Source organism: Oncorhynchus kisutch, linkage group LG28 (genome assembly GCF_002021735.2).
Source record: "Oncorhynchus kisutch isolate 150728-3 linkage group LG28, Okis_V2, whole genome shotgun sequence".
NCBI lineage: Eukaryota > Metazoa > Chordata > Actinopteri > Salmoniformes > Salmonidae > Oncorhynchus > Oncorhynchus kisutch.
Window position 1 is genome coordinate 18,044,037 of NC_034201.2, and position 22,223 is coordinate 18,066,259.

Sequence of the window (22,223 nt, forward strand, 5' to 3'; positions counted from 1 at the left end):
TCCTCATGAACCATACGTCAAATTCCCTCCAGATGTTGTATTTAGACTAGTGATTGCACATAAAGGAAGGTAGTTTCTACATGATAGGGTGCCTGCTTTGTTATTCAACTTGCTTTGTTATCTTGCGTACTTTCTGTTATCCTGTGAACCCTCTTCATTGGAAGCTATATTTTAATTTGTTATGTAGTAAACCTATATTAATGGTAATATAGTTATTATTATAGAAACAGTGCATTTCTGAGCCTCTGGTGACACTGTAGCTCACCAACAAAAACAGAGTTTTGTCCTAGAAAATTGAGACTGTAAATAATACATGTGTCAATATTCAAATTTTGTTCTCTCTCTCCCTCCCTCTTTCTCATATATTCCATGGAAGCAGTAATGGCTGGGAGTCCAGTGGTGACCTTCCCAGCTCTGGGCTAGTGCCCTACAGAGCGCTAGGGGTCAGAACACACACACACACACACACACACACACACACACACACACACACACACACACACACACACACACACACACACACACACACACACACACACACACACACACACTTCCCTCCCTCACACTCTTCCACACACACAAACTCCCTCACTTCCAATCCTCCACTCCTCATCTGTGCTGTCTGACTAGATAGAAGCCCTGTAGGACAATGGCAACTCACAGAAACTCTAGTTTCCTCATCAACCTTTCCCACCACCCACGATGGACACAAGATCCCTCAATGAGGGAGAGAAGGAGACAAAGAAGGACAGAGGATACAGACCCAATGAACAGTACAACCCCCACATCTAAATCTGCAGTGCTACGCTCCAGAAGCTGGTGGGGCAACTGGCTTATGTTGCCCCTGCTGATGGCCACCTATCTACCGTGTGAGGCCTGGGGCGCCACTTTCACTGTGGCCGTAGTTGGGCCCTGGACATGTGACCCTATGTACTCTAAAGCCCTCCCTGACCTGGCTGCCCGCCTGGCCACCGCCCGCCTCAACAAGGACCCCTACACTAAGAAAGGCTACTGGTACGACTATACTCTGGTCAATGAGGACTGTAAAACATCCCGCGCTCTGGCCCGCTTCACCTCTCTGGAAGGCTATGGCTCAGCTTTTCTCGGCCCTACTAACCCAGGCTACTGCTCTTCGGCTGCCCTGTTTGCGAAAAACTGGAATAAGCCCCTTCTTTCCTGGGGCTGCCTGAAACTCAACATGGAGGATGGACAGTATCCCACCTTTCATCGGCCACTGCCTCTGTCCTCCCGGGTTCTGTTTTCTATGCTGCGGTACTTCCGCTGGGCCCATGTAGTCATCGTGACGTCAGAGGATGACCTGTGGGAGGCTACGGGACACGAGCTGGCGGCCTCTCTGAGGGCCCTGGGCCTGCCGGTCAGCACTGTGGTCACCATGGAGCCTGACAAAGATGGGCCCACAAAAGCCTTGAAAAGGATACGAGAGTTAGACCGTGTCAGAGGTGTGTATGCGCATTTGTGTTTGTTTGTTTGTTTATGTGTGTGTGTATTTGTGTATTTGTTTAAGTGTGTGTGTGTTTGTGCATGTGTGCATTCTTATGTGTGTGGTAAAAGGTGAGAGGAAAGATACACAACATCACTGACTAACTGTCATCTATTCCATTGTATGACACTGCCACACTGCAATGACTAATAATTGTCTCTACTATTTCCTTATTCTGTCCCCTATCTCTGACTTTACTAACTTTTTACTCTCCTCCTCCTCCTCTTTTCCTCCTCCTCCTCCTCTTCTCCTCCTCCTCCTCCTCCTCCTCCTCCACTTTTCCTCCTCTTTTCCTCCTCCTCCTCCTCCTCTTTTCCTCCTCCTCCTCCTCTTTTCCTCCTCCTCCTCCTCCTCCTCCTCCTCCTCCTCCTCCTCCTCTTTTCCTCCTCCTCCTCTTCTCCTCCTCTTCTCCTCCTCCTCCTCCTCCTCCTCCTCCTCCTCTTTTCCTCCTCTTTTCCTCCTCCTCCTCCTCCTCTTTCCTCCTCTTTTCCTCCTCCTCCTCCTCCTCCTCCTCTTTTCCTCCTCTTTTCCTCCTCCTCCTCCTCCTCTTTTCCTCCTCTTTTCCTCCTCTTTTCCTCCTCCTCCTCTTTTCCTCCTCTTTTCCTCCTCCTCCTCCTCCTCCTCCTCCTCTTTTCCTCCTCTTTTCCTCCTCCTCCTCCTCCTCCTCCTCCTCCTCCTCCTCCTCTTCTCCTCCTCCTCCTCCTCCTCCTCCTCCTCCTCCTCCTCCTCCTCCTCCTCCTCCTCCTCCTCCTCCTCCTCCTCCTCTTCTCCTTCTTCTCCTCCTCCTCCTCCTCCTCCTCCTCCTCCTCCTCCTCCTCCTCCTCCTCCTCCTCCTCCTCCTCCTCCTCCTCCTCCTCTTCCTCCTCCTCCTCTTCCTCCTCCTCCTCCTCTTCTCTTCTCCTCTCCAACTCCCCCTCCCCTGCCTCTGCCTCTGCAGTGGTCATCATGTGTATGCACTCAGCTTTGATCGGTGGTGTGGCCCAGTATCAGCTCCTAACCTCTGCCTTGAATATACGCATGATAGATCGCGGCTACGTTTTTATCCCCTACGACACCCTCACATACTCACTGCCCAAGGGCACAAACTTTAATGCCCTGACCAATGACAGCTTGTTGAGAAAAGCCTACGACGCAGTTCTCACAATCACCATGGATTCTGGCGAGAATACTTTCTATCAGCGCTTCAAAGATGCTCAGGAGAAATTTGAGATCCGCACCAGCACTCCACCAGAGCAGGTGAGACATCCCAGAACACAGCTCCTGGGATATTCATCTAGTCATCATTAGTCACACATGCCATGGACATGCAGTACTGTAGCAAGCACCTTTGGATGAACAACAGTCCTCTTGAGTTTTAGTTCTTCACAAACAGGTTACCTATAGGTCTTTGGACCTCTCCAGCCTTAAAACCAAATACATATGAATGTTGTTGGATTGTTTCATTATTGATGATAATAACCAGTGGTTTGTCAGTGCTGTACCACTGTCTTAGTAATGGTATGCTCCTCTATTTCTGTACTCCTTGCCTAACATCATCACAACCCTTAGTGCCAGTCTAAAGAGTCTACAGACAGAGTCTTCAATAACAGTCGGTCAGATAAATGACTTATACATTGTCCCCACTCTTCTCCCCTGACGTAGGTGTCTCCATTTTTCGGCACCATCTACAACATGATATATTACATGGCCTATGCAGTAGAGAAGAGTCGGATGGCAGCGGGGCGGTGGGTGGATGGGGAAACCATGCTCGAGAGCGATGGAGGGGTCAAATTTGAGGGCTTCAACCAGCACATCTCATCCGACAAAGATGGGTTGGGGATGCTGGCTCGCTACGTGGTCCTGGACTCAGACGGGGGAGACAAACTCTACATGACACACACTCTGGAGGCCCCCCACACCCTTGGCAAATTTGGGGCGGTCAAGTACAATGGGCGCTCCATCCACTTTGCAGGCAGTAGCCCCAGCACAGACTCCCGTTGCTGGTTCAGTCCATACATCACCTGTGGTGGAGGTAGGTAGTCTAGCGTTGGGGTCAGTGATGTACCAGTAGCCTATGGTAAAATGAGGTCTGTGTTCCCTCAAGCTATTTCTCTTCATAACTCTTTCTCGATCCCCCTCTCTGCCTTTAGGAATGGATGCGGGTACTATTCTCTTTCTGTTTGTCCTGTTCTGTGGGTTGGTTGGAGGTGGAGCTGCCTTCTATATGAAGTAAGTTAAGCTTAAACACAGAGAGGAGTGTGCCAATCAGTGGCCAATTTTGTCTTCTGCATTGAACAAACTTTTGATTGTAAATGAGGTTGCTGATGTTTTGGGGTCTTCCCTTTGTGTCTGACCAGGAGAGGTGGCCAGATTGGAATCAGCTTTGGAGGATCAGGGGAAGGAGAAGGGTCCTTAAAAGTAGTCTTGAATCTGAATGACCTGATTTTCATCAATACCCAGACCAGCACAAGGGTCAGCTTGATGCCTATCATACCATAAAAGGATTATAGCCTAAATACTGTATTTTTTGTATATTTGTATGTGTGTGTGAGTTTTTCTGTTTAAAGTCCCTTATCTTTGATGGACTGTCTATTCTGAAGCCATTGTTCTCTCTCTCTCTCTCTCTCTCTCTCTCTCTCTCTCTCTCTCTCTCTCTCTCTCTCTCTCTCTCTCTCTCTCTCTCTCTCTCTCTCTCTCTCTCTCTCTCTCTCTCTCTCTCTCTCTCTCTCTCTCTCTCTCTCTCTCCTCTCCTCTCTCTCCTCTCCTCTCCTCTCCTCTCCTCTCCTCTCCTCTCCTCTCCTCTCCTCTCCTCTCCTCTCCTCTCCTCTCCTCTCCTCTCCTCTCCTCTCCTCTCCTCTCCTCTCTCTGAGTAGACGCTGAATGAGGACAGTATGATGAAGAGTCAGCTGGATGTGAAGACGCCTCGCCACTCAGTGTCAGGACGCAGCTACTTTGCCTCCACCCCTGACAGCTCCAACGTCGCCGTCTTTGAGGTGGGTCACATGTTAATGTGGTGAATCTACTTAAAACTACTTTCAAACAGAAACAGCAATCCAATATTCCAATGTGTGATGTGCTGCATGTAAGAAATAACACCCAATGTTGCTAATTTTGCCTGTCTTGGTGACAAACAGTTATAAACAAATCCATCTCTGTTTAGTGTCCCTGTCCCTAGCTTTTGGGGTTTTCCAGATAAACATTTGCTAATACCTTTGTATTATGTATTCACTAGGGTGACTGGGTGTGGTTGAAGAGATGTCCCAATGGAAACACTGTGTCTAGTGTCAGTAATAGCACAAAAACTATTTTCACCAAGGTGAGTGAGTGACTGACTGAGTGAGTTAGTCAAAACAGCAAGACATTGAAGCGCTGTCTGAATTCTGCACTGTTCCTCTGTCATAACCTACTTCTCCTCTCTATCCTCTCCCCCTGTCTCAGCTCAGGGACATGCGGCATGAGAATCTCAACCTGTTCCTTGGCCTGTTCCTAGACTCAGGGATATTTGGTATTGTGACAGAGCACTGTACCAGGGGCAGCTTGGAGGACCTTCTCAACAACGAGGAAATGCGTCTCGACTGGATGTTCAAGTCCTCCCTGTTGATGGATCTGGTCAGGGTGAGGAGGAAAACAACTTCATAGACATTTCTGACCATATCTCTCTCCTCGTTGTTTACACTGTCCTCAATCTTTTCTGACCCTCCCTCCCAGGGAATGAAGTACCTGCACAACCGGGATGTCATCCATGGGCGCCTGAAGTCCCGAAACTGTTTGGTGGACGGACGCTTTGTGCTAAAGGTGACTGAGTACGGCTTCAACGAGATCTTATCCACCCAGAGCATCAACTTTGACAAAGGCAGGCCTGAGGGTAAGTCCATGGGGACATGAGTACTCAACATATCAGAGACAGCAAATCATCCTCATCATTTACCAAGTAATTACAAGAACCAAAGACACTTGTTCGTTTATCCCTCTAGTCAGGTTGTGTGTGAAAAACATTTAATCTAAACCGCTACTTTTGTGCCCTAACTCCCTGGTCCACCTAACAGATCACTTAATCCAACCCTCCACTATTTCCCCCTAACTCCCTGGTCCACCTAACAGATCACTTAATCCAACCCTCCACTATTTCCCCCTAACTCCCTGGTCCACCTAACAGATCACTTAATCCAACCCTCCACTATTTCCCCCTAACTCCATGGTCCACCTAACAGATCACTTAATCCAACCCTCCACTATTTTCCCCTAACTCCATGGTCCCCCTTCAGATCACTTAATCCAACCCTCCACTCTTGTGCCCTAACACCCTGGTCCACCTAACAGATCAGCTGTGGGTGGCTCCAGAGCTGCTAAGGAACTCTAAGCTGATGAAGAGAGGAACGTTCCAAGGGGACGTCTACAGCTTCGCCATCATTATGCAGGAGGTCATCGCCCGCTGTGCTCCCTTCTGCATGCTGGACATGCCTCCCAAGGGTTAGACCTCCTATCAAATATTACCACCATACATGGGGCTAGTTGTGTCAGATGTAAAACAAATACAGCAGGAATGGCCTCCATGTCAATGTGAACAGTACAATTATTGGAGAGTATAGGTGTGTGTGTGTGTGTGTGTTTGACAGAGATCCTCAGTAAGTTGAAATCCCCCCCACCACTGTGTCGGCCCACTGTGTCAGCGGATGAGGCTCCACTAGAGGTGATCCAGGTGATGAAACAGGCCTGGAGTGAGGAGCCAGACAAGAGACCCACCTTCGAGGAGATATTCAAACAGGTAGCCTACTTTACTGTACACAAACATACACAAAGCTACATACAGTACCTTTCGGAAAGAATTCAGACCCCTTGACTTTTTCCACATTTAGTTTCGTTACAGCCTTATTCTTAAATGGATTAAATAAAACGTTTTCCTCAGCAATCTACACACAATACCCCATAATGACAAGGTGAAAACAGGTTGTTATAATTTTTTGTAAATTTGTTATAAATATAAAAAAACAGAAATACTTTATTTACATCAGTATTCAGACCCGTTGCTATGAGACTCAAAGTTGAGCTCAGGTGCATCTGTTTCCAATGATCATCATTGAGATGTTTCTACAACTTGATTGGGGTCCACCTGTGGTAAATTTGATTGATTGGACATGATTTGGAAAGGCACACACCTGTCTATATAAGGTCCCACAGTTGACAGTGCATGTCAGAGCAAAACCAAGCCATGAGGTCGAAATAATTGTCTGTAGAGCTCTGAGACAGGATTGTGTCGAGTCACAGATCTGAGCAATCCGGCGAGAAGGGCCTTTGTCAGCGAGGTGACCAAGAACCCGATGGTCACTCTGACAGAGCTCTAGACTTCCTCTGTGGAGAGGGGAGAACCTTCCGGAAGGATAACCAATCAGGTCTTAATGGTAGAGTGGCCAGATGGAACCACTCCTCAGTAAAAGGCACATGGAGTTTGCCAAAAGGCAACTAAAGACTCTCAGACCATGAGAAACAAGATTCTCTGGTCTGATGAAACCAAGATTGAACTATTTGGCCTGAATGCCAAGTGTTACGTCTGGAGGAAACTTGGCACAATCCCTACGGTGAAGCATTGTGGTGGCAGCATCAGCCTATAGGGATGTTTTTCACCAACAGGGACTGGGAGACTAGTCAGGGTCGAGGGAAAGATGAACAGAGCAAAGTACAGAGAGATCCTTGATGAAAACCTGCTCCAGAGTGCTCAGGACCTAAGACTGGGGCGAAGGTTTACATTTGAACAGGACATCTACCCTAAGCACACAGTCAAGACAACACAGGAATGGCTTTGGGACAAGTCTCTGAATGTCCTTGAGTGGCCCAGTCAGAGCCCGGACTTGAACCCAATCAAACATTTCTGGAGAGACCTGAAAATAGATACGCAGCAACGCTCCCATCCAACCTGACAGAGCTTGAGAGGATCTGCAGTGAAGAATGGGAGAAACTCCCCAAATACAGGTGTGCCAAGCTTGTAACGTCATACCCAAGAAGACTCAATGCTGTAATCGCTACCAAAAGTATTTAAAAAAGTACAGAGTAAAGGGTCTGAATACTTATGTAAAAGTGATATTTCAGTTTATTTATTTTTTATACATTTGATAAAATTTCTAAAAAAACGGTTTTTTGCTTTGTCATTATGGAGTATTGTGTGTAGATTGGTGAGGGGGGGGAACAATTTAATACATTGTAGAATATTGCTGCAACGTAACAAAATGTGGAAAAGATCAAGGGGTCTGAATACTTTCTGAAAGGCCCTGTATACACATACACATGCAGTGGGGCAAACAAGTATTTAGTCAGCCACCAATTGTGCAAGTTCTCCCACTTAAAAATATGAGAGAGGCCTGTCATTTTCATCATAGGTACACTTCAACTATGACAGACAAAATGAGAAGAAACTAAAAAATCCCGAAAATCACATTGTAGGATTTTTATGAATTTCTTTGCAAATTATGGTGGAAAATAAGTATTTGGTCAATAACAAAGGTTTAACTCAATACTTGTTATATACCCTTTGTTGGCAATGACAGAGGTCAAACGTTTTCTGTAAGTCTTCACAAGGTTTTCACACACTGTTGCTGGTATTTTGGCCCATTCCTCCATGCAGATCTCCTCTAGAGCAGTGATGTTTTGGGGCTGTTGCTGGGCAACACAGACTTTCAACTCTATCTGAAGATTTTCTATGGGGTTGAGATCTGGAGACTGGCTAGGCCACTCCAGGACCTTGAAATGCTTCTTACGAAGCCACTCCTTTGTTGCCCGGGCGGTGTGTTTGGGATCATTGTCATGCTGAAAGACCCAGCCACGTTTCATCTTCAATGCCCTTGCTGATGGAAGGAGGTTTTCACTCAAAATCTCACGATACATGGCCCCATTCATTCATTCCTTTACACGGATCAGTCATCCTGGTCCCTTTGCAGAAAAACAGCCCCAAAGCATGATGTTTCCACCCCCATGCTTCACAGTAGTTATGGTGTTCTTTGGATGCAACTCAGCATTCTTTGTCCTCCAAACACGACGAGTTGAGTTTTTACCCAAAAGTTATATTTTGGTTTCATCTGCCCATATGACATTGTCCCAATCTTCTTCTGGATCATCCAAATGCTCTCTAGCAAACTTCAGACGGGCCTGGACATGTACTGGCTTAAGCAGGGGGACACGTCTGGCACTGCAGGATTTGAGTCCCTGGCGGCGTAGTGTGTTACTGATGGTAGGCTTTGTTACTTTGGTCCCAGCTCTCTGCAGGTCATTCACTAGATCCCCCCCCCCCCCCCCCCCGTGTGGTTCTGGGATTTTTTCTCACTGTTCTTGTGATCATTTTGACGCCACGGGGTGAGATCTTGCGTGGAGACCCAGATCGAGGGAGATTATTATATGTCTTCCATTTCCTAATAATTGCTCCAACAGTTGATTTCTTCAAGCCAAGCTGCTTACCTATTGCAGATTCAGTCTTCCCAGCCTGGTGCAGGTCTACAATTGTGTTTCTGGTGTCCTTTGACAGCTCTTTTGGTCTTGGCCATAGTGGAGTTTGGAGTGTGACTGTTTGAGGTTGTGGACAGGTGTCTTTTATACTGATAACAAGTTCAAACAGGTGCCATTAATACAGGTAATGAGTGGAGGACAGAGGAGCCTCTTAAAGAAGAAGTTACAGGTCTGTGAGAGTCAGCCACAATTGGTGGCTGACTGAATACTTTTTTGCCCCACTGTACATACAGTACATTGTTATGGAATATGTCAGGTAGTTTAGACAGCACACTCCAGCTCACTATCACTTCCAGACTCCATTCCCCCAGGGGGCAGCAGCAACCTGTCCAACTTGTCCAAGTGTATGTATATGCACATCAGGTTCCATCACTTAAGGTGATCGTCAGTCAGAGTGCCATCTTGGTGTAGTGAGGCTGCTGGTTGGTTTGGTGGAGATAATGCCTTTAGTTTGGTTTTAATTCTTTACTTTGGGCCGTTTGTAGTTTTCCTTTTTGTGTATATTTATTTTTGTCACCATCTGTACCAATCAATAATCTATTTGGACTGGCTGACCAAGAGGTCAAGAGGGACAGAGCTGGTCCTGGACCAAGATAAGATTGCTGCCTCCCTGGGAACATGTACACCTAGATTCATACACAGATTTTTCACATAGATGCACATCTTAAATGAGGTTACAGACCAGTTAACTAGGCCTTAGACCCCTACACTTAGAGAGAGCAACAATATTAGTTTGCTAGTTAATCGTTTTCGTAACAACATTTTGTAGAAGAATGGTGTAATATGCTATTGTTAAGGGCACCATGCCACTTCCTCCCGATTCGGACCATACCTGGCGCGAACTCGGGACCTCTTCCTTACTAGCACACGTGACTGTCCTCGCTTAGCCGATTGCTCCACCTCAAAATCTAGCTCATGAGGCAACCCAAGCCGGACACATAAGGCTGAGGAATAAGTTTCACACATCCCCATGTGCTACAGTATGATACATGTCTAATTCATTCGGTTATTAATTGACAATATTGCCTGTGAAGGTCGAAGCACCACCTACTCTTTTGTAGTTGGTAGGAAACTATAAATAGCTACAGTTATACAGGGTAGGTCCTTGCCTGTTGCCCTGGGCCAGACCTTAAAAATACATATTTTCCAGGATGTTCAAAAGGCATATTTTCTCGCTGTTGAAAAATACATATTTTGAAATCAGGTTCATTTTCAGTTCTGAATGAAAGTTGAAAATATGTCATTTATAGACGTCTATATTGTGCCAAATCCAAAACGGACAAAATCTGAACCAAAAATGTATGTCCGTGGACGTTGAAATCAAGTCCTATCTGGACCGCACCAAATCTGAACCAAACATAGACATCCTATGATTGGTTCAGATTTTGTATGGACCAGACCAAAAACCAATGTCCATGGATGTGGAAACCAAGGCTGGTCCAGACTGTACCAAAAAAAGATGTCCAAAAGGCATGGTGTCGGACCGTCCTTACTGAGGTGTAGCCTAGTGGTGCCTGAAATATAATTTTATGAATGTCCATCTATATGGTAAGCCTACTGTTTGTAAAACACAAAAAAAGACATACAAAAGACGTTGGCTCGTGCTTACTGGGGTGTAGCCTACCATGTCAACCGCAAAGAAATTTGATGAATGCCCATCAATGTGGTAGGCCCACCATTTGTAAAACAGGCCGTTGCATTGGCATTATTAGTCCTGAATCCTGTGAATAATCCGTTTGGCTATTTAAACTCTGAATATCAGCTACCCAACTTCATCAGGAGGTATCGTGTCGCTATTTGCAATGTGTTTATATGGCGGGAAATGCAGCAGTATTTTCTTTTTCGCTATGATCAGCTTGTTAGAAATGGACGGATAAAAACGTGAACCCACTGTTCATGACAATGGGGTGAAACTCCTGGACAACAGTTGTGATTGTCCATTCCATATTGTCCATTTTACATTGACCTGTTCTGTTTTTCTGATATGTTGTTTAACATGACAGCGCATTTCTTTATCGATTGGGTGCCATTTTGGCTATTTGAAAAAAGTATATATATTATCATCACATTACAGTCACACATTTTATCTCCAGCCTGTAGGCTACAGAAAAGGCCACATACTCTTTCTACCATATCTGCTACATGATTTATGTTAGATAGTTTCTTTGATGGAACGTTGGTGGAGCGCCTCAGCGCTGCGTCTCTCCCACAGCACCCTGCCCCGACCTTTGACAAAATGGGCACTGTTTATCACAAGGCGCCATCAGCGCTCAACTGAAAAACCCATATGCCACTGGTAGTAGAGAGTATGTCATTGTTTTTGTACAGAATTATGTGAGGTTTTATGTGTTGTTGGAGGTGCGATTTGGTCCGTTTAACTCAGAAAATGCCACCCTTGTCAATCTGTCGCCATTGGCAGCCACCTAATCCTGCCTAATGTGTGGGCCGATCTTGCAATTATACCTAACTACAATTATTATAATTCTGAAAGCAGTTGAGTTATTGAATGACAAGACAAATTCATCTCTCAGAGGCAGTGAATGCTTTATAAACGAATAAGACTTATTTTAAGCGCATCAAGATAAAGCCATTCATTTTACAGGATTAATGATTAATGAAGGATTTGGATCAGAATTATACAATAGGGTTACAGATCAACAGGGAAAAGGGGAATTAGATAGCCCAAAAGGGTCAGGCAAGCAGTTGTTCTAATAACTCTAAAATGAAACAACAAGGAATTTCTAGGAGAAAAAAAAAAATCTGTGTACACACAGATTTACATGCTCAAACCAATCAGGGATTTAAGGGATGAGAAGACAACATTGAATGCATTAAAGTAAACTCTGTAGTGGCTCTGTGTCAAAGTGTGAATGAGTCCGAATGGGTTTCTACCCTGTGTTTTGTATAAGTGTTTGTTTGGTCTTCGTCTCCATGCCTTTTACACGGCACGCTGTAATTTGGGAAATAAAAACCCCTATTACGCATTCCTGCGCCTGTCTCCCGATCCTTCACACCAGCGTGACAAATAAGGCACCTCGGGGGTTTGTGATATATGGCCAATATACCACGGCTAAGGGCTATATCTAGGCACTCTGCGTTGTGTCATGCTTTAGAACAGCCCTTAGCCATGGTATATTGGCCATATACCACACCCTCGCGTGCCTTATTGTTTAAATATCCATGTTCAATAGTCCAAGATTGATATCAGCTCTTAGTCCACTGAGATTGAGGCGAGATCAATAGACAAAAGGTGCGTTCCAGTTATCTATTTTCACTACATCTAGTGAATGGCGCCGGAGCAGAAGGCAGACATTTTACGTGCCCCCAACTGATTGTGTTTTATGTTTGTTTATCTGCGTTGTTTGTAACTTATTTTTGTACATAATGTTGCCACTACCGTGTCTTATGACCGAAAATAACTTCTAGACATCAGGACTGCGATTACTCACCACGGACTAGCAGAATCCTTTTTCTTCTTTCACAACTCTGACGAGCCCGAGGCGGAGGATATACAGCTCCCACGGGAGCAGGCCCAGATCCCCGTGATCTGTGTGAAGAGGAGGCTGAGAAAGAGCGGCCGGAGGGCGGGCTGCCTTCTGAGGAGTAGGAGGCGATCGAATAAACCCCCACTCCCCTCAATTCTGCTCGCAAACATACAATTTTTGGACAATAAAATGGACGAGTTATTGGGAAGATTAAAGTACCAATGGGACAAAAAAAAATAACATCTTATGCTTCATGGAGTCATGGCTGAACGACAACAATATCAACATACAGCTGGCTAGTTATACGATGTACCGGCAGGATAGAGAAGCAGTGTCTGGTAAGACAAGGGGCGACGGTCTATGTATTTTAGTAAACAACAGCTGGTGCATGATATCTAAGGAAGTCTCAAGCCATTGCTCGCCTGAGGAAGAGTTTCTCATGATAAGTTGCAGACCACATTACCTTCCGAGAGAGTTTTCATCTATATTCTTTGTAGCTGTTTACATACAACCACAGTCAGAGGCTGGCACTAAGATAGCATTGAATGAGCTGTATTCCGCCATAAGCAAACAAAAAAACGCCTACCCAGAGGCGATGCTCCTAGTAGCCGGGGACTTTAATGCAGGGAAACTCAAATCAGTTTTACCTCATTTCTATCAACATGTTAAATCTGCAACCAGAGGGAAAATAACTCTGGACCACCTTTACTTCACACACAGAGATGCATACAAAGCTCTCCCTTGCCCTCCATTTGGCAAATCTGACCATAATTCTATCCTCCTGACTCCTGCTTACAAGCAAAAATTAAAGCAGGAAGCACCAGTGACTAGACCAATAAAAAAAAGTAGTCAGATGAAGCAGATGCTAAGCTACTGGACTGTTTTGCTAGCACAGACTGGAATATGTTCCAGGATTCCTCCAATGGCATTGAGGAGTACACCAGATCAGTCATTCTCTTCATCAATAAGTGCTTCGATGACGTCGTCCCCACAGTGACCGTACGTACATACCCCAACCAGAAACCATGGATTACAGGCAGCATCCGCACTGAACCAAAGGCTAGAGCTGCCGCTTTCAAGGAGCGGGACTCTAACCCGGAAGCTTATAAGAAATCCCGCTATGCCCTCCGACGCACCATCAAACAGGCAAAGCTTCAATACAGGACTAAGATCGAATCGTACTACACAGCTCTGACGCTCGTTGGATGTGGCAGGGCCTGCAAACCATTACAGACTACAAAGGGAAACACAGCCAAGAGCTGCCCAGTGACACAAGCCTACCGAATGAGCAAAACTACTTCTATGCTCGCTTCGAGGCCAATAACACTGAAACATGCATGAGAGCACCAGCATTACCGGAAGACTGTGTGATCACGCTCTCCACAGCTGATATGAGTAAGACCTTTAGACAGGTCAACAGTCACAAGGCCGCAGGGCCAGACGGATTATCAGGACGTGTACTGCGAGCATGCACTGACCAACTAGCAAGTGTCTTCACTGACATTTTCAACTTATCCCTGTCCGAGTCTGTATTACCAACATGTTTTAAACAGACCACCATAGTGCTTGTGCCCAAGAACACTAAGGTAACCTGCCTAAATGACTACCGACCTGTAGCACTCACATCTGTAGCGATGAAGTGCTTTGAAAGGCTGGTCATGTCTCACATCAACACCATCATCCTAGAAACCCTAGACCCACTCCAATTTGCATTCCGCCCCAACAGATCCACAGATGATGCAGTCTATATTGCACTCCACACTGCCCTTTCCCACCTGGACAAAAGGAACACCTATGTGAGAATGCTATTAATTGACTATAGCTCAGTGTTCAACACCATAGTGCCCTCAAAGCTCATCAATAAGATAAGGACCCTGGGACTAAAGACCTCCCTCTGCAACTGGATCCTGGACTTCCTGACGGGCCGCCCCCAGGTGGTAAGGGTAGGTAACAACACATCTGCCACGCTCATCCTCAACACAGGTGCCCCTCAGGTGTGTGTGCTCAGCACCCTCCTGTACTCCCTGTTCACGCATGACTGCACAGGCCAGGCATGACTCCAACACCATCATTAAATTTGCCGATGACACAAGAGGACTGGCCATGTGGTGCCAGGACAACAACCTCTCCCTCAACTTGATCAAGACAAAGGAGATTATTGTGGACTACAGGAAAAAGAGGACCGGTGTCCACATCACCAACAAACTAACATGGTCGAAGCACACCATGATAGTCGTGAAGTTGGCAAGACAAAACCTATTCCCCCTCAGGAGACTGAAAAGATTTGGTATGGGTCCTCAGATACTCAACAGGTTCTACAGCTGCACCATCGAGAGCATCCTGACTGGTTGCATCACTGCATGGTATGGTAACTGCTCGGCCTCCGACCGCAAGGCACTACAGAGGGTAGTGCGAAAGGCCCAGTACATCACTGGGGCCAAGCTTCCTGACAACTAGGACCTCTATACCAAGCGGTGTCAGCGGAAGGCCCTGAAAATGGTCAAAGACTCCAGCCACCCTAGTCTTAGACTGTTCTCTCTGCTACCACACGGCAAGTGTAGCACCAAGTCTAGAGGCATCTAAACAGCTTCTATCCCCAGGCCATAAGACTCCTGAACATCTATTCAAATGGCTACCCAAACTATTCACATTGCCCCCCTCCACACCACTGCCACTCTCTGTTGTCACCTATGCATTGTCACTTTAATTAATTCTACCTACATGTACATACTACCTCAACTAACCAGTGCCCCGCACATTAACTCTGTACCGGCACCCCCCTGTATATATTGTTATTTTTTTAATGCTCCTCTTTAATTACTTTTATCTCTTATTCTTATCTGTATTTTTTTAAACTGCACTGTCAGTTAGGGGCTTGTCAGTAAGCATTTCACTGTAAGGTCTACACCTGTTGTATTCGGTGCATCTGTAACGGTTTTCATCCTCCTCTTTTGAGGAGTAGGAAGGATCAGACCAAAGCGCAGCGTGGTAAGTGTCCATGTTAAATTTATTCAATAACTGAACACGGAAACCACAACCGAAACCGAAACCGTCCTGTCTGGTAGAGAGACAGAAAACAATCACCCACAACCAAAATGGGGAAAACAGGCTACCTAAGTATGATTCTCAATCAGAGACAACGATCGACAGCTGCCTCTGATTGAGAACCATACCAGGTCAAACACAGAAATACAACATAGAAAAAAGAACATAGACTACCCACCCCAACTAACACAAAGACATAATAAAGGAACTAAGGTCAGGACGTGACAGCATGTGACTAATAAAATTTGATTTGAAACAGACGTTAGGCCGCAATAGAGCTCGCCAGCTTGTAGTCCTAAATGAGGGAAATTGATGTGGAAATAATGGGGTTTTGGAATAAACGCCGACAATAAGGTCTGAGGTTAACAGGTTTAGGAGATTGTGTATGTTTTGTTCTATGAGATAATATCAGTCAGTTAAACATGACCATAATGAATTCTGTAGCCTTTATGTGCTCATTTTGATTATATAAATGCTTCAAAATTCACAAAATTATCTCATAGAACAAAATGTATAAGACCCTATTTTCGGTGTTTATCCCCCCCAAAACTACAAAAAAACATAAAAGTTGTATTTATTTTTATTTAACTAGGCAAGTCAGTTAAGAACAAATTCTTATTTTCAATGACGGCCTAGGAACAGCAGGTTGCCTTGTTGTAAGGGGTGCGTACTGGCAGCAGAGAAGCCAGGCGCAGGAGAGCAAAAACTGTGTTTACAACGGAACAGTTTAATAACAAAAACCACCGGAAACAGAACAAACAATCAATGGGTACAAAACCCGTCGCACACCAGATAACCGTGCACATGCACTTACAAGAAACTATTCCGGACAAGGACATGGGGGGAACAGAGGGTTAAATACACAACATGTAATGATGGAATTGAAACCAGGTGTGTGGGAAGACAAAACAAAACAGATGGAAAATTAAAAGTGGATCGATGATGGTTAGAAGCCCGGAGATGCCGACAGCCGAACGAACAAGGAGTGGAACCAACTTCGGGGGAAGTCGAGATACTTGTTCAGCGGCAGAACAACAGATTTTTACCTTGTCAGCTCAGGAATTCGGTCTAGCAGCCTTTCGGTTACTGGCCCAACGCTCAAACCACCTGCCGCCCCAATTTCCCAATAAGCTTTGGCCAAACAGCCATTGTGGAGTTAGTGCCTACAACAATACACTATTACTAGTGCTCTTTGTGCGCTGTTTTCGTGAAATGCTTATGTAGTCCAGTTTGAATGGAGAGCAAGGGTGGAGTCAGGCATGCATCGACAACAAAAAATTGTTGAGTTTGCCCCACCGATATTTAAATGCTAAAATCCCCACTGGTTTATTGAGATGCATGAATACACCACACCAACAGTTTGATTTTATGGCTGTTTTAAAATGAATTTCCTGCATTTCTATGTAGTAATGATTTAGGTTCACTTTGGTCAATTGATTTGATAGCATGTTTAATCTATGTAAATAAATTATATGAATTGATAGTTCAACTGTGTGTTTTTTTGTCTTTAATTAAAAGGGTAGATTGTAACCATATGTTCAAGCTAATCAACGTGTATTTATGATACAGCGTGTAAAAGCTACGCAACACAATGAAATGCCGACTCACAATAAAGTTCTCCTTGCAAACAGTGCAATTATATGAAACTATATGTATTTGTATTTACATTAGTCTATAGCCTACTGCAAATTATTGTTTGTTCCTGAACTGGCCAAATGCGCAGAGATATCCTTCAGCACCACAAGTTGGTTCAACTTGTTAAAATCAAATCATATTTTATTTGTCACATGCAATGAATACAACAGGTGTAGCAGACCTTACAGTGAAATGCTTACTTACAAGCCCTTAACCAACAATGCAGTTCAAGAAATAGAGTTAAAATACATTTTAACTAAATTAAATAAAGAAAAAAATAAAATCAAAAGTAACACAATAAATAACAAGAATGAGTCTATATACAGGGGGTACTTGTACCTAGTCAATGTGCTGGGGTACAGGTTAGTCAAGGTCATTTGTACACAGGAGTAAAGTGACTATGCATAGATAACAAACATGAGGGGGGTCAATGTAAATAGTCTGGGTGGCCATTTTATTAATTGTTCAGCAGTCTTATGGCTTGGGGGTAGAAGCTGTTGAGGAGCCTTTTCAACCTGGATTTGACGCTCCAGTAATGCTTGTAGTGGGGTGGCAGAGAGTACAGTCTATGACTTGGGTGACTGGAGTCTTTGACATTTTTTGGGGCTTTTCTCTGACACTGCCTAGTATATAGGTCCTGGATGGCAGGAAGCTTGGCCCAGTGATGTACTGGGTTGAGCGCACTTTCCTCTGTAGCGCCTTATGATCGGATGCCGAGCAGTTGCAATATCAGGCGATGATGTCAGGATGATCTCTATGGTGCAGCTGTAGAACTTTTTGAGGACCTAGGGACCCATGCCAAATCTTTTAACTTCTTATGGCTGGGGGCAGTATTGAGTAGCTTGGATGAGTATAACAGAACTCATATGGCAGGCAAAAACCTGCGAAAAATCCAACCAGAAAGTCGGAAATCTGAGGTTTGTAGTTTTTCAAGTCATTGCCTATCGAATATACAGTGTCTATGGGGTCATATTGCACTTCCTAAGGCTTCCACTAGATGTCAACATTCTTTAGAACCTTGTTTGAGGCTTCTACTGGGAAGGAGGAGAGAATAAGTGCTGATTGAGTTAGGGGTCTGCCAGAAGGCCATGAGCTGATTACACACACACACGTGAAAGTTAGCTTACATTCCATTGCATTTCTACAGACAAAGGAATTCTCCGGTTGGAACATTATTGAAGATTTATATTAAAAACATCCTAAAGATGGGTTCTATACTTCGTTTGACATGTTTCTACGAACTGTAATATGACTTTTTGTCTGAACTGTCACCTGGACGTGCCTGCGCCTCGTGAGTTTGGATTGTGTCCTAAACGCGTGAACAAAAAGGAGGTATTTGGACATAAATGATGGACTTTATCGAACAAATCAAACATTTATTGTGGAACTGGGATTCCTGGGAGTGCATTCTGATGAAGATCATCAAAGGTAAGTGAATATTTATAATGCTATTTCTGACTTCTGTTGACTCCACAACATGGTGGATATCTGTATGGCTTGTTTTGCGCTGTACTCAGATTATTGCATTGTGTCTTTTTTTAAATCTGACACAGCGGTTGCTTTCAGGAGAAGTTGATCTAAAGTTCCATGCATAACACTTGTATTCTCCTCAACATTTATGATGAGTATTTCTGTAAATTGATGTGGCTCTCTGCAAAATCACCGGATGTTTTGGAAGCAAAACATTACTGAACGTAACGCGCCAATGTAAACTGAGGTTTTGGATATAAATATGAACTTTATTGAACAAAACATACATGTCTTGTGTAACATGAAGTCCTATGAGTGTCATCTGATGAAGGTCATCAAAGGTTAGTGATAAATTTTATCTCTATTTCTGCTATTTGTGACTCCTCTCCTTGGCTGGAAAAATGGCTGAGTTTTCTGTGACTAGGTGCAGACCTAACATAATCGTTTGGTGTGCTTTCGTCGTGTGCGTTCGGTCACGGCTGGCTGCAACACAGCCCAGGATTGAACCTGGATTTGTTTTGACGCCTCAAGCACTGCGATGCAGCACATTAGACCCCTGCGCCACTCGGGAGGCCCTATAAAAGGTGTTCCTTTTGTCCAGGTGGGTAAGGGCAGTGTGGAGTGCGATTGAGATTGCGTCATCTGTGAAACTGTTGGAGTGGTATGCGAATTGGAGTGGGTCTGGGGTTTCCAGGATGATGGTGTTGATGTGAGACATGACCAGCCTTTCAATCAAAGTACATCATGGCTGCCGATGTGAGTGCTAAGGGGCGGAAGTCATTTAGGCAGGTTACCTTTGCTTTCTTGGGCACAGGGACTATGGTGGTCTGCTTGAAACATGTAGGTATTACAGATTCAGTCAGGGAGAAGTTGAAAATGTCAGTGAAAACACTTGCCAGTTGGTCCGTGCATGCAGAGCGTACCACTAGGCAGGATACAGTTGAAGTCTGAAGTTTACATATACTTAGGTTGGAGTCATTAAAGCTTGTTTTTCAACCACTCCACACATTTCTTGTTAAAACTTCTTATGGCTGCAATCCCGTTAACGGGAGCAATATGACAACAGCCAGTGAAAGTGCAGGGTGCCAATTTCAAAACATAAAAAATCTCCTAATTTAAATTCCTCAAACATACATGTATTTCATACCATTTTAAAGCTAATCTTGTTGTTAATCCCACCACAGTGTCTGATTTCAAATATGCTTTACAGCAAAAGCACCACAAACGATTATGTTAGGTCACCACATAGCCACAGAAAAACACAGCCATTTTTCCAGCAAAAGATTTTCCAACCAGAGTCACAAAAACCACAAAGAGATAAAATTAATCACTAACCTTTGATCATCTTCATCAGATGACACTCATAGGACTTCATGTTACACAATACATGTATTTTTTGTTTGATAAAGTTCATATTTATCAAAATATGAGTTTACATTGGCGCGTTACATTCACTAGTTCCAAAAACATCCAGTGATTTTGCATAGCCACATCATTCAACAGAAATACTCATCATAAATGTAGATGATAATACAGTTATACACATGGAATTATAGATATGCGTCTCCTTAAATCAACCGCTGTGTCAGATTTTTTTTAAAACTTTACGGAAAAAGAAACCCATGCAATAATCTAAGACGGCGCTCAGAAGAAAATGTCACAATAGCCGCAATGATGGCGTCAACATTAACAAGAACTTACATGATAAATATTCCCTTACCTTTGATGATCTACACCAGAAAGCACTCCAGGAATCCCAGGTCCACAATAAATGTTTGTTTTGTTCGATAATGTCCGTTATTTATGTCCAAATACCTTCTTTTGTTAGCGCGTTTGGTATACATATCCAAACGCTCATTCTGGTCAGCGTTACATCGGACAAAAACTTCAAAAAGTTATATTACAGGTCGAAGAAACATTTCAAACTAAGTACAGAATCAATCATTAGGATGTTTTTAACATATAGCTTCAATAAAGTTCCAACTGAAGTATTCCTTTGTGTCTTCATGAGCAATGGAACGCAAGTGGATACCATGAGGAATAAGCGTGATCAGAAAATGGCTGACTGCCAGACACCTGATAGATTCTGCTCTCATTCACTCCCACAATACCGTAGATGTCTCGTTCTATTTCTATAGATGGTTGACATCTAGTGGAACACCTAGGCAGTGCAACATCATTAATATCTCAAGGGGATTTCATTGGGGACTCTGGTGAATACATACAAAGCTCAGATTTCTCACTTCCTGTTTTGATTTCTGCTCAGGATTTTGCCTGCCATATGAGTTCTGTTATACTCCCAGACATCATTCAAACAGTTTTAGAAGCTTTAGAGTGTTTTCTACCTAACACTAATAATAATATGCATATATTAGCAACTGAGACTGAGTAGCAGGCCGTTTACTTTGGGCAAATTATTCATCCAAGCTACTCAATACTGCCCCCCAGCCATAAGAAGTTAACAAACTATAGTTTTAGTAAGTCGGTTAGGACATCTACTTTGTGTATGACACAAGTAATTTTTCCAACAATTGTTTACAGACAGATTATTTCACTTATAATTCACTGTATCACAATTCCAGTGGGTCAGAAGTTAACATACACTAAATTGACTGTGCCTTTAAACAGCTTGGAAAATTCCAGACAATGATGTCATGGTTTTAAAAGCTTCTGATAGGCTAATTTACATTATTTGAGTCAATTGGAGGAGTAGCTGTGGATGTATTTCAAGGCCTACCTTCAAACTCAGTGCATCTTCGCTTGACATCATGGGAAAATCAAAAGAAATCAACAAAGACCTTAAGTCTGGTTCATCCTTGGGAGCAATTTCCAAACGCCTGAAGGTACCACGTTCATCTGTACAAACAATAGTACGCAAGTAAAAACACCATGGGACCACGCAGCCGTCATACCGCTCAGGAAGGAGATGCGTTCTGTCTCCTAGAGGTGAGCGTACTTTGGCGTGAAAAGTGCAAATCGATCCCAGAACAACAGCAAAGGACCTTGTGAAGATGCTGGAGGAAACAGCTACAAAAGTATCTATATCCACAGTAAAACGAGTTCTATATCGACATAACCTGAAAGGCCGCTCAGCAAGGAAGCAGCCTCTGCACCAAAACCGCCATTACAAAAGCCAGACTACAGTTTGCAACTGCACATGGGGACAAAGATTGTACTTTTTGGAGAAATGTCCTCTGGTCTGATGAAACAAAAATAGAACTGTTTAGCCATAATGACCATCGTCATGGTTGGTGAAAAAAGGGGTCGGCTTGCAAGCCGAAGAACACCATCCCAACCGTGAAGCACGTGGGTGGCATAATCATGTTGTGGGGGTGCTTTGCTGCAGGTGGGACTGGTGTACTTCACAAAATAGATGGCATCATGAGGTGGAAAATTACGTGAATACAAAGCAACATCTCAAGACATCAGTCAGGAAGTTAAAGCTTGGTCGCAAATGGGTCTTCCAAATGGACAATGACCCCAAGATACTTCCAAAGTTGTGGCAAAATGGCTTAAGGACAACAAAATCAAGGTGTTGGAGTGGCCATCACAAAGCCCTAACCTCAATCCTATAGAACATTTGTTGGCAGAACTGAAAAAGTGTGTGCTTGCAAGGA

The 22,223-nt window shown here is 44.2% G+C and overlaps 1 protein-coding gene across 1 annotated transcript in view; it reads left to right on the forward strand.

Moving 5' to 3' along the window:
- Window positions 1-537: 537 nt before the first annotated feature.
- LOC109875631 (retinal guanylyl cyclase 2-like) overlaps window positions 538-22,223 on the forward strand; it is a 30,194-nt gene continuing 8,508 nt past the window's right edge. The window contains exons 1-11 of the mRNA XM_020468019.2: window positions 538-1,460; window positions 2,439-2,737; window positions 3,143-3,512; window positions 3,631-3,709; window positions 3,838-3,952; window positions 4,354-4,473; window positions 4,713-4,796; window positions 4,919-5,095; window positions 5,189-5,345; window positions 5,801-5,950; window positions 6,097-6,245. Of these exons, the coding sequence (XP_020323608.1) occupies window positions 650-1,460; window positions 2,439-2,737; window positions 3,143-3,512; window positions 3,631-3,709; window positions 3,838-3,952; window positions 4,354-4,473; window positions 4,713-4,796; window positions 4,919-5,095; window positions 5,189-5,345; window positions 5,801-5,950; window positions 6,097-6,245 (2,511 nt within the window). The 5' untranslated portion in view covers window positions 538-649. The remainder of the gene's footprint in view (window positions 1,461-2,438; window positions 2,738-3,142; window positions 3,513-3,630; window positions 3,710-3,837; window positions 3,953-4,353; window positions 4,474-4,712; window positions 4,797-4,918; window positions 5,096-5,188; window positions 5,346-5,800; window positions 5,951-6,096; window positions 6,246-22,223) is intronic.